The 18,641-nt window shown below is 38.0% G+C and overlaps 1 protein-coding gene across 2 annotated transcripts in view; it reads left to right on the forward strand.

Moving 5' to 3' along the window:
* Positions 1-18,641, forward strand: part of wwp2 (WW domain containing E3 ubiquitin protein ligase 2) — a 188,889-nt gene that overhangs the window by 123,812 nt on the left and 46,436 nt on the right. For both annotated transcript variants that reach the window (XM_072279818.1, XM_072279817.1), the window contains exons 10-11: positions 2,127-2,301; positions 16,760-16,814. In XM_072279818.1, coding sequence (XP_072135919.1) covers positions 2,127-2,301; positions 16,760-16,814 — 230 coding nt within the window. The remainder of the gene's footprint in view (positions 1-2,126; positions 2,302-16,759; positions 16,815-18,641) is intronic.

An 18,641-nucleotide genomic window follows, 5' to 3' on the forward strand; every position in this document is an offset into this window, starting at 1 on the left:
GCATGCGCACGGCCAGCCTCAGCACGATGCTCACAGAGCCGCTTCCGCCTTCCGTGGAGACCGCGACGCCACACCACAACGCATGCGCACGGCCAGCCCCGGCAGCTTAGAGGCTTTGGTGTTACTGCTTCCTATCTTCTATCAAGTATTAGGGTAAAAATATATGGATAGCCTAATTATGCTGTGTGGAAAGAGAAGGGGGGCATTCTGGTCAAGAGATGACGCCAAATGTCGTTGGGAAGCGGCAAGGAGAGGGACAGAACAACAATCAGATGAGGCCAGGGCCGCACGACTCCAGGATCAGAGACTCAGGACAAAAAAGATGAGAGAAGATGAGACAGAGCAGGACAGGCATGCATGTCTCCAAAATGACAACTATAGGCACAGACGGAGGAGAGAACAAGAATCTGATCAGGCCAGGGCCGCACGACTCCAGGATCAGAGAGAAAGAACAAATGGTAGAAGAGATGAAGAGATGAAGGATGAAAGGGCTGCGCGTCTCCAGAATGACAAAAACAGGCAGAGGAGGAGGAGAGAGGAAGAGACAGAGGAGAAAAGGAAAGATCAACTCGAGAATATGCGGCACAGAGTAATTATTGCAGTTGCTGAAGATGACAATGGCCGTTTTTGCCAACAATACCTCGACAGAGAAAGAGCAAGGCAAAATGCACGACTTGCATGCCGTCACATTTCTGCTGATGTTGGTTCGATGACCAGAGTATGCCCTGACTGTCGTGTCTTCCTATTCACTGGAGAAACCGCACATTTCTGCTGTATGAAGGGACAGGTCAGGATAGGCAATTTGCAGCCTCTACCTAATGAACTCCTCAATTTATACAGCAATGATGAACTTATTGCAAACAAGTTCAGGAAGAACATCAGACAATACAATTGCCTCTTCCAAATGACATCCTTTGGTGCCAAAGAAGTCATTCCAACTAGGAATCGATGGAATCCTTCTGTGATTATTCAAGGCCAAAACCATCATTATATCAGACATTTAATTCCAGACCCGACCCAGCAAGCCCGATTCCTTCAAATTTACTTCATGGATACTTAATGTTCATTCTGGTTACATATTTGTCTTGCTATGCGTCTTTCTTCTTAATAAGCTGTGTTTTTCTTCTTTAATTTTCAAATCAAAGAGATAGCAATAGCATTCAGGAGAATTTAATGTTCATACTGGTCACATCAGACTGCACTACCCTTCTCTCAAAGGGTGCCCCAACGGGTCACCCCATTGTCTAGGCTCTTATGAAAACTAAAAATGCAGGAAGCACTAACCAAATCGACAACATTTGTGGAAAGAGAAACAGCTAACGTTTCAGGTTGGAATTCTCTTCTGTTACTCTTCCACTGATGTTGCCTGTTTTGTTGAACATTTCCAACATTTTCTGCTTTTGTATTAGATTTCTATGTGCAGGGTTTTGATTCTCAGGACCAATCGCTTTCCTGCTTCACCTTAAAATTTATATTAATTGATGCTGTCTATTTTTGTGTCAATAAACAACATATCTTTCCAATGCCATTAATGTAACAAAATATCCCAAAGCACTTAACAAGTATTATCTGGTAAACTGACACTGGGCCACATTTGGTGGTATTAGGACATACGACTTGGTCAGAAAGTTTAATTTTAAAGAGTATCTTATAGGGGGAGAGGAAGGAAGAAATATGGAATATAGATTAGGAATTGCAGACATTAAGGCCTTGGCAGCCGAAGTCACAGCCATCAGTGATGAAGTTATTAAATTCAGTGTTTCTCAAGAGGACAGTATTGGAGGAACATGGGAATCTTTTTCCATACAAGACTCCAAGCAGTTCTCATTTGATGCAATAATGATAATTCCTATTATAGTCTTTACCCTTGCATTCCCTCTGGAGCCCATCTGATTACAGATATCCAAGATGTTTTTTGTTCCATTTTGCTAATAAGATCAGCTATTATTACAAAATTTATGTGCCAATTTAAAGTTCCCTTGGCAAACTCTTCAAACTTTGAAAGAAAGTAGCAGCGAAAGCTTCTGATACTAAAGACATAGGACCTGCTGCAGTGTCTTTTCTTTGCAGGGCATTCTACCTTGGTTTGACAATGTTGTGTTAATCTTTGATTTTGTTTTTACAAGCTGGGAAAAGCGAGTAGATCAACGTGGCAGATTTTATTATGTGGACCACAACACTAGGACAACAACGTGGCAGCGTCCAACAGCTGAATCCGTTCGAAATTTTGAGCAATGGCAATCCCAAAGAAATCAATTGCAGGGAGCTATGCAACATTTCAACCAAAGGTTTTTATACCAAGTAAGCTGACATGTTCACTTTGTTTTAAAATCCCTTTCTCAATGAAACAAATACATTATTTTCATTTTTGATCACTTTACAAATATCTATTGATTTTGATATAATTATTGTATATTTATAATATTTTTATATTATAATAATATTTTAACATGATTATATAGAATAAATAATTATATACAATAATTTATATTTTGATGAAATGTAACAATAGACTATATAACCATGTATTCTGTTATAAAAAACTATTATAACTCATTAATCCCTTTGGGCTGCTACCCCACACTCTTTAGTTCATGAGAAGTATTTGCTGGCAGACTTTACCAAAGTTGCTCCAAGGCATGAAAAGATGATTGAGAATAGTCTCGGGTATATTATCTCCTAATATTTCCCTTGCTGGTGTAATACTGTGGACATTAGCCTTTTATAATATAATTATTGATAAAGAAAGCTTACGTACGGTAAGTTATCCAAACCTCGGGGGCATATAGGAGGGAAGAGAACAGGGATACATTCTGCTTACTATTTGCCTTTGAGCATTTATTTTTTCAGTTGGCCAAAGTCTGTGCTGTGCATTGGGGGTTGTGGAGAAATTTTATCACTCGTTTCTACCTTCAGGATACTGGAAAGCAGTCACACGTTCCAGAGCTCATAAACAACTTGTATTGCTAGTGATGGTTGGGCAATGTTTTGCAGTGGGAGGTGGTTGGGAGATGACTTTTGTTTTATGTATGTTTAGGATATTGCCCATTCCCATGTATTTCAGTTGGCAAAATGGCAATGACTTGGAGTTTGGTCTCTGCCTGTGAACGTACACAAGCATCATCAGGGTACTGCAGCTTAGTGACTGAGGTTGCTGTGAAGTTGATTCTAGTGTGGACATAGCAGGGGTTGAACGGTTTCTCATACAACCTGTTATTTAGCTCTACTTCAGAGGGAAGCTTGTTCTAGCGAGGTGCAACATTGCACTGAGAAAGATGGATAAGAAAATTATGAAGCCATACAGTTTGCTTGATCACAGGCTGCACTAGTTCTAGGTCTGTAGTACATCTGCTGGTTAGAATCATGGCCTATATGCCTCCATGTTGCAGGCATAGAATGGAGAATATTTTGAGGGTAGCTAATTTGGAAAAGATTCTTCATAGTACCTCTTTATGGATGGATTTCAAATCGTTCTACTTTCATTTTCCTTCTCAAAGAGTGAAGAACGTGTCCATTGTATCTTTTGATAAGCAGAATCCAGACTGCGACATAGAGTAACATTTTGGCCACTTGAAGGGGCAGGTCTGGACAACTTGAGCAAAGACTTTACCTGTGGCAGATTGCAAGGAGATCCATCTGTTCTGTACCATTCTTGTGTTCTTTACAACCTCTTGCCTTTTCAGTATCTTTATTCCATCAATTTTCAAACATCCAATTTAATGTCAGAGAAACGTATACAATATACATCCTGAAATACTTTTTCTTCGCAAACATCCACAAATACAAAGGAGTGCCCCAAAGAATGAACTACAGGTGAATGTTAGAACCCCAAAATCCCCCCCCCCAGCTCCCCTTCCTCCTGCGCGTAAGCGGCAGCAAGCAACAATCCCCCTCCCACCGGCAAAAAAAAGCATCGGCATCCCCCCCCCGAGCACTGAAGCATGAGCAAAGCCATAGCAGAGACACAGACTTGCAGTTACCCCAAAGTCTTCGCATTTCACCCGGTATATGACATACCACAGGCTCTCTCTCTCCCTAATAAGGGAGAAGAAGGTGTCTCTGTTTTTCCAGTGAGTGGGGAGACATAACAAACAACTATTGATTTTCTTCAATATGCTACCCTTTCATGGCATTACTTTTATCATTAATCAAAGTGAGCGTCTCCTCACTCTTTGTTGTATCTGGCTCCTTAATTTGTGAACATTTCTTGGTCAATATGCCTTATGAATTTTACTTTGACAAAACATTTCTCAGCTCTTCTCTTCCTTCATTTAGTTTTAGTTGTCTTATTCCTATCCTGTGCACTTAGCTTTACCGTGTCACCCCACTGCAACTTTTGCTGGTGTTTTTATTTATTTCAGAATCAGAATCAGGTTTATTATCACCAGCATGTGTCATGAAATTTGTTAACTTAGCAGCAGAAGTTCAATGCAATACATAGTATAGAAGAAAAAAAATAAATAAAGAAGTAGCTCAGTTACAGTATATGAAAATTGAATAGATTAAAAATCGTGCAAAAAACAGAAATACTGTATATTAAAAAAAGTGAGGTAGCGTTCAAGGGTTCAATGTCCATTTAGAAATTGGATGGCAGAGGGGAAGAAGCTGTTCCTGAATCGCTGAGTGTGTGCCTTCAGGCTTCTGTACCTCCTACCCGATGGTAACAGTGAGAAAAGGGCATGCCCTGGGTGCTGGAAGTCCTTAATAATGGACGCTGCCTTTCTGAGACACCACTCCTTGAAGATGTCCTGGGTACTTTGTAGGCTAGTACCCAAGATGGAGCCAACTAAATTTACAATCCTCTGCGTCTCCTTTTGGTCCTGTGCTGTAGCCCCCCCCCCACCTCAATCCCCATACCAGACAGTGATGCAGCCTGTCAGAATACTCTCCACAGTACATCTGTAGAAGTTTGTGAGTTTTTGTTGACATACCAAATCTCTTCAAACTCCTAATGAAGTATAGTCCCTGTCTTGCCTTCTTTATAACTGCATCAATGTGTTGGAACCAGGTTAGGTCCTCAGAGATCTTGACACCCAGGAACTTGAAACTGCTCACTCTCTCCACATCTGACCCATTATGAGGGATCATAGATATTTTGGCCTGTCTTGGATGGTTCCATCATGTCATTTAATCTGTGAAGATGATTTCTTCTCCACCACACCTTTTGGATCTTGGATCTTCTTGCATGATATTAGCACCAACAGGAAAGCACACAGCATAGTTTAGCCTACTTAACATTCCCCAAATTATTTTATTGACCACTGAATTAGGCTTTTGTGTCTACCATGCAATTCATTATGATTTTTTATAAAAATATCATAAAATTAGAGTCCAAGGGTTTTGGGTGTGAGGTAGAGTGGATCTGGGGACGCAGTTTTCCCTACAGAAAGAGGTTGGAATTTGGAACACACTGCCTCAGTGGGAGGTTAGTATCCTCACAACATTTAAGAGGTATCGTGGCGAGCATTTGAGTCACAGAGGGCCAAGGATCAAATGCTGGCTAATGGGATTATTATAGATAGGTACTTGAGAGTTGGTGTGAGCGTGGTAGGCCGAGGGCCTGTTCCTGTACAGTTTTATTTTAGAATAAGTTAACTAAGTGCCACAGTAGTGTGGCAGTCATCACGATGCTATTAAGGTGCGGGGCGTTCTGGAGTTAGGAGTTCAATTCCAGCACCACTCTGTAAGGAGTCACTGTACTACTCCCTGTGGAACACCTGGGTGCTCCGGTTTCCTCCCACAGTCTAAAGACACACCAGGTAGTTTAATTGGTCATTGTAAATTGTTCTATGATTAGATTATGGTTAATTTGGGTTGTGGGATTGTTGGGGCGTCGTGGCTCAAAGGGCTGGAGAGCCCTACTGTGCACTGTATTATATACTTTTTTTAAAAAAGTGGTTTAAGTGAGTATAATAACAACAGTTTAAAAATAGTTCCAGATTTTTGGTGAAGACATTTTATTCTGACATTCAGTGTGGAGAAATTAAACCATCCAAATGATGTTGTACTTCACGTCATTATGACAGGCAGCCAACAAAAGCATCAATGCTATGGTTGTTGGTTATACTTAGAAAGACATTGAAAGCTCTTAATATCCTCGCAGACTTCAGGAGGTTCAGCTGAAAAAAAGAATAAATTTCTTCTTTTCTACATAGAATCTGTTTACCTATTGACACAACTTTCCTTCCTTTTATAAATTAGTTTAAAAAGGGGATTTGTTTTTGTTTTGTTTAAAGTCAGTGTCTTTTACAGCAAACTAATATAATTTTTCATGGTATGAAGTTTTATACATGCATTTCAACATAGAAACTTTTTATGTCACTGTATTTTGAAAAATATAATTTTCCTGCCTTTACTCTCCATCCTATTAGCTGGTCTTTAATTTATCTATCGTTTATTTTTGTTGCTTTCTCAATAGAATCATTGAGTCGTAATAATTTAATTCCTTTTCTACTTATTGATTCTTTTCACTTTCTCACTACTATACCATTGTCACAGATTTTTAAAACATATTAATTTCTTTGAATTACGAATGAAATAAATCCTCTAGTTTTTTGTTTCTCGTTGGGAAATATCTAGCATACAAGAGAATAGAAGTGAATTTTCAAGGTATATTTTATTTCCTTAAGATGTTCAAAAACATTTAGAATCAAATTTAATCACTTAGTTTCATATTTTATGCATTTTGTTTTAAATTTAATCTTCATTTTATGAGTTTTAATATGAGGTCACTGTTCATGTGTAAATATACTGAGCAGATGTCTTATGAAGCTTCCTGTGCACTATATAATCCCATCATTATAAAATAATGCAGTAATTTCATCAGACATTTTACTGTTTTTAAAAGATGTAAGATAGCTGTATTCATTATATTCAGTATTCCCAACAGTTAATTGTGTCAGGATTTTGTGATATTCTTCAAATATCCCATATGACAAATTGTTGAAGCATTGGAGGAAAAAAGGGAAGAATACAATTTTGTATTTGAGAGAAAATGAACAGATATATTATAGTAGAAGAAGAAGAAGAAGAAGAAGAAGAAAGCTCTTAACACCAGCCGGAATCGTCGGGACGCCGTCATCACAGCATTTTTATAGCAGGCTTTCTTATTTTTATGAGGCTGAGTTGCTAGCTCAACGCTCAACCCAGCACAGATGGAAAACGTGCAAGGGAGCCGGCTGGATTCGAACTCGAGAACCTTCGCTCCGAAGTCCGGCGCTGATGCCACTACGCCACCAGCTGGCGGATGTATTATAAAAGTAAATAAAGAACGATTACAGTTTAATTTTACTCCCAAAGAATGGTTTGACTCATTGTTGCTGTATTTCTACCTGACAATTCAGAGGAAATTGTGATAGCTTAGAGATGAGTGATTTGAAGACTGCAGCTTGATGCTGGATTCCCATGTTCAAGTTGTGTTAAAATTGTTTTGTAGGTTATTCAGTTTCCTTCCAACAGAAAAATGTGGAGTTGTCAAGCTGATTTTATACGAGTCTTCCAGCTCAGTAGAACACTGCTCATGGATTGTTTGTCCCACTCCCCTCAGGGAGGAGGCAAAGTAGCATCAACAACATGACCACTAGACTCCAAAATGGTTACTTTCCCCAAGCAGTAAGGCTGAACAACACCTCCATCCGCTAACTCCACATCCCCAGCCACCTTTTTGTCATTTCCTGTCAGTCACCCTGTGTAGAGACACTCCTGTGCCTCCTATCACTTTATGGACGTACAGTCAATCTATCTATGTAACCTATCTTATATATTTATATTTATTGTGTTTTTTAATTATTGTGTTCTTTATCTTATAGTGCTTTTTTTAAAATGCTGCATTAGATCCAGAGAAACAATTATTTCATTCTCCTTTACACTTCCATACTGGAAATGACATGAAACAATCTTGAACTTGAACTTTCATATTTCTTTTACTTCATGCTGGCAGCCATAATCTACAAACAGAAATCAGAAAATTTTTGAATATTAGTGTTATAATTAGCTATTTTAACATATTGATGCAGCAATAAAAAAGATAGGACGGCAGCTATATTTCATTAGGATTTTGAGGAGATTTGGTATGTCATCAAAAACACTCTCAAATTTCTACCGATGTACCATGGGTGCATCAGCTTCTGGCATGGGGAAGGGGGCTATTGCACAGGTTCGAAGTAAGCTGCAGAGAGTAGTAAAATTAGTCAGCTCCATCATTGGCATCAGCCTCCATAGCATCCAGGACACTTTCAAGGAGTAGTGCCTCAAAAAAGGCAGTATATATCAATAAGGACCCTCATTATCCAGGACATGCTTTCTTCTCAATGTTACCATCAGGTAGGAAGGCACACACTCAGCGATTCAGGAACAGTTTCTTCCCCTCTGCCATCTGGTTTCTAAATGGACATTGAACCCATGAACACGACCTCATTGCTTTTTATTTTTTTGCACTACTTATTTAATTTAACTATATTATATATTATACACACAAACATACACATATACAGTGGCATGCAAAAGTTAGGGCACTCCTCGTCAAAATTTCTGTTACTATGAATAGTTGAGTAGAAGGTGAACTGATCTCCAAAAGTCATAAAGTTAAAGATGAAATATTCTTTTCAACATTTTAAGCAAGATTAGTGTATATATCAAGGTGTTGCTTGAATTTCCAGCATCTGCAGAATTCCTTGTGTTAGTATATATATTTTTGTTTTGTACAATTTTAGAGTGAAAAAAAAGAAAGGAGTACCATGCAAAAGTTTGGGCACCCCAAGAGATTTGAGCTCTCAGATAACTCTTACCAAAGTCTCAGACCTTAATTAGCTTGTTAGGGCTATGGCTTGTTCACAGTCATCGTTAGGAAAGGCCAGGTGATGCAAATTTCATAGCTTTATAAATACCCTGACTCCTCAAACCTTGTCCCAACAATCAGCAGCCATGGGCTTCTCTAAGCAGCTGCCTAGCACTCTGAAAATTGAAATAAATGATGCCCACAAAGCAGGAGAAGGCCATAAGAAGATAGCAAAGTGTTTTCAGGTAGCTATTTCTTCAGTTCGTAAGGCAGTTAACAGGAACGGTGGAGGTCAAGTTGAGGTCTGGAAGACCAAGAAAACTTTTCATGAGAACTGCTCGTAGGATTGCTAGAAAGACAAATTAAAACCCCCATTTGACTGCAAAGGACCTTCAGGAAGATTTAACAGACTCTGGAGTGGCGGTGCACTGTTCTACTATGCAGCGACACTTGCACAAACATGACCTTCATGGAAGAGTCATCAGAAGAAAACTTTTCCCGTGTCCTCACCACAAAATTCAGCATCAGAAGTTTGCAAAGGAACATCTAAACAAGCCTGATGCATTTTGGAAACAAGTCCTGTGGACTGATGAAGTTAAAATAGAACTTTTTGGCCGCATGGGCAATGGTATGTTTGGAGAAAAAAGGATGCAGAATTTCATGAAAAGAACACCTCTCCAACTGTTAAGCACAGGGGTTTTGGGCTTGTGTTGCAGCCAGTGGCATGGGAAACATTTCACTGGTAGAGGGAAGAATGAATTCAATTAAATACCAGCAAATTCTGGAAGCAAACACCACACCGTCTGTAAAATACTGAAGATGAAAAGAGGATGGCTTCTACAACAGGATAATGATTCTCTGACGGTAGTGTCTGAAAAGAGGATGCTGTCCAAGTTGCATGCCATCTTGGACAATGTCTCCCATCCACTACATAATGTACCAGTTGGGCACAGGAGTACATTCAGCCAGAGACTCATTCCACCGAGATGTAACACTGAGCGTCATAGGAAGTCATTCCTGCCTGTGGCCATCAAACTTTACAACTCCTCCCTTGGAGGGTCAGACACCCTGAGCCAATAGGCTGGTCCTGGACATTTCCTGGCATAACTTACATATTACTATTTAACTATTTATGGTTTTATTATTACTTAATTATTTATGGTGCAACTGTAACGAAAACCATTTTCCCCCGGGATCAATAAAGTATGACTATGACTGATGATCCTAAACACACCTCAAAATCCACAATGGACTATCTCAAGAGGCACAAGCTGAAGGTTTTGTCATGGCCCTCACAGTCCCTCGACCTAAACATCATTGAAAATCTGTGGATAGACCTCAAAAGAGCAGTGCATGCAAGAGGACCCAAGAATCTCACAGAAATAGAAGCCTTTTGCAAGGAAGAATGGGCGAAAATCCCCCAAACAAGAATTAAAAGACTCTTAGCTAGCTACAGAAAGCATTTACAAGCTGTGAAACTTGCCAAAGGGGGTGTTACTAAGTACTGACCATGCAAGGTGCCCAAACTTTTGCTTTGGGTCCTTCTCCTTTTTTGTTATTTTGAAACTGTAAAAGATGGAAATAGAAAAGTAATCTTGCTTAAAATATTAAAGAAATGTGTCATCTTTAACTTTATGCCTTTTGAAAATCAGGTCATCTTTTACTCACTTAGCTATTCACAGTAACAGAAATTTTGACCAGGGTGCCCAAACTTTTGCATGCCACTGTACCTACATGCTCACGCTTACTGTAGTTTGCAGTTATTTTTCCTCTGTATTATCATGTATTTCATTGTACTGCTGCTGCAAAGTGAACAAAGTTAACATATGCTGGTGATATTAAACCTGATTCAGATTCTACTGTTTACTTACTAGTCTCATGGAATATTTGCCATGTTGGGGGAGATGACTGTACCTAGTATGTGCCCAGCTTCTTAATGGAAGATTCAGCCCAGGGTTCTACTTTGTTTCTCTGGCTCAAAATCAGCCATTTCTCTGATACACAAATCAAAATAGATTCTTCACTCATAATATCATCATAGTAATATGGCTTTTTAGGTAAGAATAGATGATGTGAAGTCTGAAAGCCAACAAATCTGAAAATGTCTCAAAGAATTGGAGGAACACTAGAATATATTATTTTGAAGTAGATAGGTTTTAAGAGCTATCATCTATTATTACCAACTTGAAAATTGTTCTTTGAGATCCAAGGTTCCACATAACTAATTTCCCCTCAGTTGCATTTTATTTTTGAGATTGGTATTTTGCTGAAAATTAATGCTAATTATTAGTAAACACTCGTAAGTACAATATTCATGGGATGTATTCCTCTTGTAGTGTATGCAAAAGCAAGTGAAAAATTCCATTCTTGTGCTTTTGTACCAAGTTCGAATGCTATCTTTTTAGTACTAAACTTTGTTAAGTACTAACAAAGAAGGTTTTAATTTTTTCTACTCGCTGAAAACTATATTAATTATCTATTTCATTTTCTCTCTCCTTCCCCATCAAACTCACTGTAAAACAGTTTCAAGAGAAGGGAAAAATTATATTGAAATATCTGAATTTTAACAAAATCTGTTCTTACTTTCACTGCTCTTGTCATGAATGTTTTAAAAAATATTTGCTCGTAAACCATAAAGGATGCTGGCAAAATACAAAAGAAACTATTTTGACTTTATTTCCTCCATGCCTTAATTTTAAAAAAGAAATTGTGGGAATTTGGAAAACATCATTTATGAAACTTGAATAGAATCCACTGATTTTTAGCCAGATCTACAGAGAACCCCTGACTAACTTCAGTGAATGAGCCCGTAAGTTACTGATTTCCATTCTTGTCTGTCCAAACTAGAAGTCAGTTACGTACTCGAGGTGAGATAACAGCTTGCAGGATTATCAACCACAAGTGGAAAGATATGTTTTTCAGTTTTATATATTTTACTTATTCAGATTTTTAAAAATTAATTTCTGGCACTTAAGGTGTTTTAAGAACCTTTGTTATTTTAATAATAAAATTTGTATGTTTATATTTTTCAAATATCTCTGTGATGGTCAGAGACATTCAAAAGCAATTCGAAGTCCTTTGACAGCAGCCATTTATTCAGCTATAAGTTAAAACACATTGGTTTATGCTTCTGGAAAGAAATGTTCAAAAATAACTGCCAATGTCAGACCTCCTTTGGTGACATTTCTATTAAATCTGAAATATTGAAAAGTTGATACTGATGGAACTGATGCATTTAAAACCAGTTTATTAAACAAAAAAACTAAGCCAGATTTTTGTTGACTTTCAGCTTTTAAAATTTCTAGCTTAATTTTTAACTCTGAGCACCAGAATTACAGTGAGTAGAGAAGGCTTATGGGTGGTGAAAACTCAAGAATCTCTTCACTTTTAGGCTTGGCAACAATCCTTCTTAGACCTAATTACACTTGACTGACTGAATGCTGACCTGGTTGTTTTGTGAATCGAATAAGTATTAACATTTTGCACAGAATACAAGGCCTATATAAAGTGGGGTGAACCTTTTAAAAAAAAGAATCCAGCTTTGATTTTTGCTTGTGAGGCACTGAAAGGATGGTGGTATGAAAGGTTCTGATGGTCACATGCTTGTCTGAAACGCCTTCTGTCCTTGCCCTCCAATAGCAGCTTAGCCACAGATTGTTGAGGCCAGGTAGTGGCACAACCAGTGCAAAATAAGCCTGTGTCCCTCAAGATATCAGTATTATCCACTGCTTATCTTCTCCTGATTTAATTTTTGCCATTGTCCTAGAAAATAAATTAATATAAACAGCCCTCAGTAACTGGTCTGACAAATACCTGGGTGTTTAAACGTTGTTAAACAGAATCATCTTAAGGATCCCAATATGAGCCACGCCAGACTTCAACCAATTTTATTGAGACCTTTTAGGGGCGAACATTGTTGGAAACCAAAGTGTTTTTTTAAAAAATAAAATCTGATCACTGGTAAGAAATGAAATTGCTAAGGATTTTGCTCTGTTCAGTGTGGTTGGTTGGAAGTAATGTTATTCATATTTCATTGATCTCAATTGTTTAATGCAGAGTGGCAGGTGTGGTGAAGATTGTGACAGGAACTGAATATCCATAGTGTCTGTGTGCAATTTGAATTTATTGTTAGAACAACTAGTCCTTTGCATTTCTGGTTGTGTTGAACTCACTCCTTCTGCTGCTGTTATCAGAGCGACAGGTCCAGATTTGTTCCTTTGCATACTTCAAATGGATTTTCGTCCATTAAATAATGTTAAACACATAATCATGATGGCAGGACACTGTTTCAGAACTTCTGTTGTCTACTCAATAATTGTTTTGTCAGTTGTCATGCCTCAACAGTATATTTAGTAGGATTTTGTAAACAACAGTGAAACAATGAACATGCAACCACCCCAGAAGAAAGCTGTTTCTTTGACGTGTATTTCATGTGTTTGGATCTCAGCTGCCATCAGGTGTTAAGTTTGTGCAGACCTTTTGGGTCCAGCCAGTAACTCGGAGAATTCTTAGGGGCATCAAGCCGGGAAGTAAAGATATCCATTTGTCCTTGTAACTACCATCTGATTTTTGACCAAAAGTTGAATATTTTACTTTGCTTGAGGTTTAGCAGATTACTTAATGTTATCTTCTCGAAGGGAACCATACACAAACATTCACAATACTGTTCCTATGATAAGCACTGCACACAAAATGCTGGAGGAACTCAGCAAGTCAGGCAGCATCTATGGAAAAGAGTAAACAGTCAACATTTCAGATTGAGGTCCTTCTTCAGGACTGGAGAACAAAGATAAGAAGGTAGAGTAAGAAGGTGGGGGAGGGGAGGAAGAAGTACAAGGTGATTGGTGAAACCAGGGTAGGGGGTGAGGTGAAGAGCAGGGAAATTGATTGGTGAAAGAGATAAAGGGTTGGAGGAGGGGAAATCTGATAGGTGATAGAAGACCATGGAAGAAAGAGAAGAGCACTAGGAGGTGATGGGTAGGTAAGGAGATGTGATGAGAGAGGAAAACAGGAATGAGGGATGGTGAAGGGAGTGGGGTGCAATCACCGGAAGTTCAAGAAATTGATGTAATCCTATGATTGTTGATCATATTTTATGAATTGGAAGAGTGCCCTGTGCTACTAATGAATTCTGTAAGTAGGTGTTCTAATAGCCTAAACCCAGCGTGTGAAGATACCAGCCTAGAATTGGGAGAAACCAGTCACAAGAAGTCTCAAATCATTTTTCTGTTCTCTGTTGAAGTCATTTGAGAAAGCCATGTGCTGATCTGCCTTGCAAACAGCTACTTAGTGACTACTCTCTGCAAGTATGAATAGCAAATCGTGGTGTCTGGCTGAAGGAACTACTGTCAAAACAAGTTAAGATCGTGTTGATTTTGAGAGTTCCTGACAAAGTGTTACTTCTCCATGCCACAGGCTGCAGAGGACTGCCATAACCTAACTGCAGAAATGCCACCTGATCCTGCTCCTCATTTTAAAAAATGGTTCTCTATCTGAACACCCTAAGTGCTGGCATGGCTTCAGAAGAAATAAAAAGCAAGAGCAAGAACAATATTTCACCAAGTGATTTTTCCAAATTATCTGCACTTAGAACAGGGGTTCCCAACCTTTTTTTTTATGCCATGGCCCAATACCATTATGCAAAAAGTCCGTGGACTCCAGGTTGGGAACCCCTGAATGATTCTCATGTAATTCAAAGCATCAAAATCTTGACAAATGTTCGTAGTATAGTTAAAATTTGAATTTGAAATGATTATTACAATTTTTTTTTCTGCCTGACATCGAAAAAATATTTTAATTTCATTGTAACATTTGTGTAAAACAAACAGCAGGTACTGTGCCTCAGATGTCATATATTCCATGAATCACATTCACTGGCAGTTGCAATCCTTTGGAAGTTCCTTTAAGAAAAAAAACACAACTCCAACATTATTCTGGCAAAGGCAGAGCTATTGCAATAGTTTGCAGTTTGTATTTATGGAGGAACTGCCCAAGTTAGTAAAATGGTGCCATTTTAACCTTTTACTTGGTAAAATTACTTCAACAGTATTTCTCTGAATGTGTGTGTAAAAAAAAATGACAACAGCTTAATTGTGAAATTTTCATATAAAAGAAGGATAATATCTTGATGTGAAAGTTTTTACTAAGAGAATAATTTTGCTGAAATGTTTGGGTTAGAGTCGGGGTTTTTTCCTGCAATTTGGGTTGGTACTGTATTTTCCTCTGTGTAGGAATATGCGAACATGATTGATTAGGAAGATCAGGTTGAACAAAATGGATCTGATCTGCTGTTCTAGAGGCACGGACCATGTGCATGCTGCTGAGGCGGGCATGTTTGATTGATTCTCGTTTCAGCCTTTATACAATTGGTAGCACACTTGCTTTTGAATCAGAAGACAGGTGACGATTTTGGCTATGGAAATTTACCACATAGAATTTATAGGTCATTACTCAAAAGTTTGAGAAGTAAAATAAAATTTACTCTTCTGGAATTTATTCCAGCTTGTGTTTTGTGACAGATGCAAAGATGGCACAGCTTCATGTTATGGACAGTCATGGTACAGACTGTTTGCTAGGAACACTGACCTTTCCCCAACCTGTCCCAGTAATGTAGAGGTTGCCCATGTTCTGGGTTCATGTACCATTGTGAAGGCTTGAGTACGGAAAGAACAGGCTGACATGTCTGTGCAGAACTGTTGGAATCTTGCACTGCTGGAAGTGTCCTCTTTCAAAGAGTTCTTTAACTGAGGACCCACCTGCTCCCTTAGGTAGATGTAAAGGATGACGTGGCACCATTTCAAAGAATAGCAAATGAATTTATCCCATGTTACTTGGCCAATATTTAACCAGCATCACGAAAACCGTTCTTCTGGATGTTTCAACATTTTGATTTTTACATATTGGCTGCCTATACTACAACAGAGATCAGTCTCAAAATTAGTTAATTTGCTATAAAGTTCTTTGCAAACTCCCGAAAGGGACATAAATGTGCTTCATTTTCTCTTTGAAATCCAAGTTGGAAATTTGGATGACAGACAGACACTCAGACATCTGAGAAACAAAATGAGTGCCATTATTCTTTCCTCACAGTCATAAAGAAAAAAACAGTGATGAACTACATCGTTTATAATGACTTTTAACATGTGTGGGGGAATTAATGGAAAATTGATGGCGGAGAATTCACAAATTTAATGATTTTTCTGCTGAATATCTTCTAAAAGCAGTTCAAAATGGCTCATCCCAGACAATATGCCAAATTCTCTTGGCACAGCACTATGCAAGTAATGTAAATACCCAAACATTAGTCATGATCAGTTTCCTTTACTCTGAGCGGCTCAGCTTGGTTGGGGCAGAGCAGCCACTTCATTGCCATTCATTTACATTCTGAATAAAGGTGCTTTTGTGAGTATGAATAAAACATTCATAGGAGAGAAGGGCGTCTGTCTGGAAAGAACATGAATGTCCCCTCAGTTTTAATTTACATAGCAGAATACTGCTTACATTAACACCACATTGAGAAAGGTTGAACACACACTTCAGGCAGGAAGCTTGGGCGTACACACCATGCGGTAATGATTTCATTAGAACAGCCCGTGATTTCTGTGTGTAGAACTTGGAGAGAGAGAGAGAGAGAGACGCACAGCAGCACTGGTGCAATTTCTGCTGCCTGAGCCAACAGTGTCAGTCTAGCATTGGTACAGTTAGTGTTTTATAATTGATCTGTGAAGAAGTTTTAAATTCTCTGGTTGGATCTCCATGCACTATATGCAGTGGGCACAATTGCTTTAGAAAACAGCTTTCATAACGTATATTTGAAAGATGAAGATTTCAGCAGCTACTAAGTTTGTTGTATTAAACAAAAAGGAAGAGACAAGTTGGGAGATCTACAGATTACTACAGTAGGTCGTGATATAGTTGTCTTAAGTATCTTAGCCATTCTCTCAAGTAACAATGTGCTGGATTTTTATCTCTTTTCTGTTATAGCCTTCTGGAGTCTCTGCCGACAATGATGCACTTGGTTCACTGCCTGCTGGTTGGGGTAAGAAGAAATTACTGTTGCTTGAAAGTTTGAGCTGAGCTTTCTCAATTCTATGAACTATTAATCCATTTGCTGTATAGTCATTAGCAAGGAATGTTCTAATCATTAAACAGTAAAATGCTTTAAATTTCAGTGATAGGAGATGTTTGTGCTGTAGGGAATTTGACTAAAATTATAATCTGTCATTTCAAATTCAATAGTGTAAGAAAGACAAGTGAATGTGTTTTATTTAATTAAATTTTTTGTTACGTCTTATTTTACTTTTCATTTCAACCTTTTCATTATAGATTAAGATTTAGATTGTCTGCTAATTTGAAGTAATTAGCTTTGCATAGACTGGATGCAGTATTAATGATTATTAAATATTTGTCCTAATATGGTAAACAATATTATAAAAAATTAAAAGGTACCTTAACAAAAAAAGTGTTTCTTTTTATAACTGCTGCCACTGCATTACCTTGTATGCCATGAGGGAGGCGTGGGGTGGGGAGAGGGTGGTTCAGGAACATTGTAATTGTCAAGCACCACAGAGCTTGAATTTTTTTTGGGGAAAATTTGATCATAATATACAGGAGAAGTAGTACCAGAATTTTCCATAGTAGAATTAATGTTTAAGAACTGTGTGATTACCGTTTTCCCCAACATTTTTACATTTTGTTGTATTGTAGGACAATAGGTGAACTTACAGCTCTTGTGCAAAATTTATTACCTTGTTCCAGAGATAATGGCATTAAAGTTACTAAAAAAAAGATTAGAATCTTGAATAGTCATTTGTTTTTTTTCATTGATAGCTTCAGCTTCCATCCTCTGTTAGTTCTGAAATTTCAAAAAGAAGCAGCACTTTAAGGAAGGTTGCCATTCCCAGTCTTTGGGAAGTACCTCGCTTCAAGTTGGGTACTTTATAAAACCTATGATAAGCAAATGATCTTCACGTGAGAGAATCATGTGGATCTATCTAATCATGACGCAGGAATGTATATACCTAAATGTTTATTTGTAATGATGATGTAGTGATTTACATGATCTTGGCAAACTGGCAGATTATCATTATGATATGATGATGTGATGAATTATCCTGAAAATATTTACCCCAATGAATCTAATTCATCGATACCACCTTATTAACAAACTTTAAGTTACTCTCCAGAATATCTAATTTGGGCCTCATATTACTCTTGGTTTTATCTTAGTTTTGATTTAAAGATCTTTGCCTACTTTAATGCAAGAAAAGTCTAATGCAGTAGACTTAAAAAGTTCAATGCAGTATAAATTTTATCAACAACTTCTTGTCAGTAATTCAAAAAGTATTGTTTTGTCTTCAAAGGAGGTTAATTACTTAACCCTGATCTACATCTGAAGCATTGGTGTATAGCTTCTCCCTTAGGTCAAATGGGGATGTCGCATTTGCCAGTAACGGGGCTACTTCGTAAATCAGTAGCAAGAGTTTCAACCTTAGGAAGAGTTACATAGCATGTGTCTATTGTATTCTTCCCTCAACTCTTCCTTAGACCATTGGTGACTTCACTTTGCCATGTCCAGCAACCCTGCTGAAAACTGATTAATATGCTTCATCAAGTTTCTGCAAGTTAACAGGATTTCATAAGTCCTGACTCTAAAAAGCCTTTGTATTTGTAATTTTAAAAACTGGTTTTCTTAGTGAGTACAGTAGTTCAAAAATATTTCAGCCAGTTGAAGGGTTCTCAGTACTAGTAGCTGTACTGGTTTTCATTTGGTGTTGATTTGTTTTAATTAAAAGCATGAAGGTTAAAAAGTAAATCTTTTTATCTGTGTAAGTACATTTTGACTGCACAGTGCGTTGAAATCAAT

This window comes from Mobula birostris, chromosome 15, assembly GCF_030028105.1.
Source record: "Mobula birostris isolate sMobBir1 chromosome 15, sMobBir1.hap1, whole genome shotgun sequence".
NCBI classification, from domain to species: Eukaryota; Metazoa; Chordata; class Chondrichthyes; order Myliobatiformes; family Myliobatidae; genus Mobula; species Mobula birostris.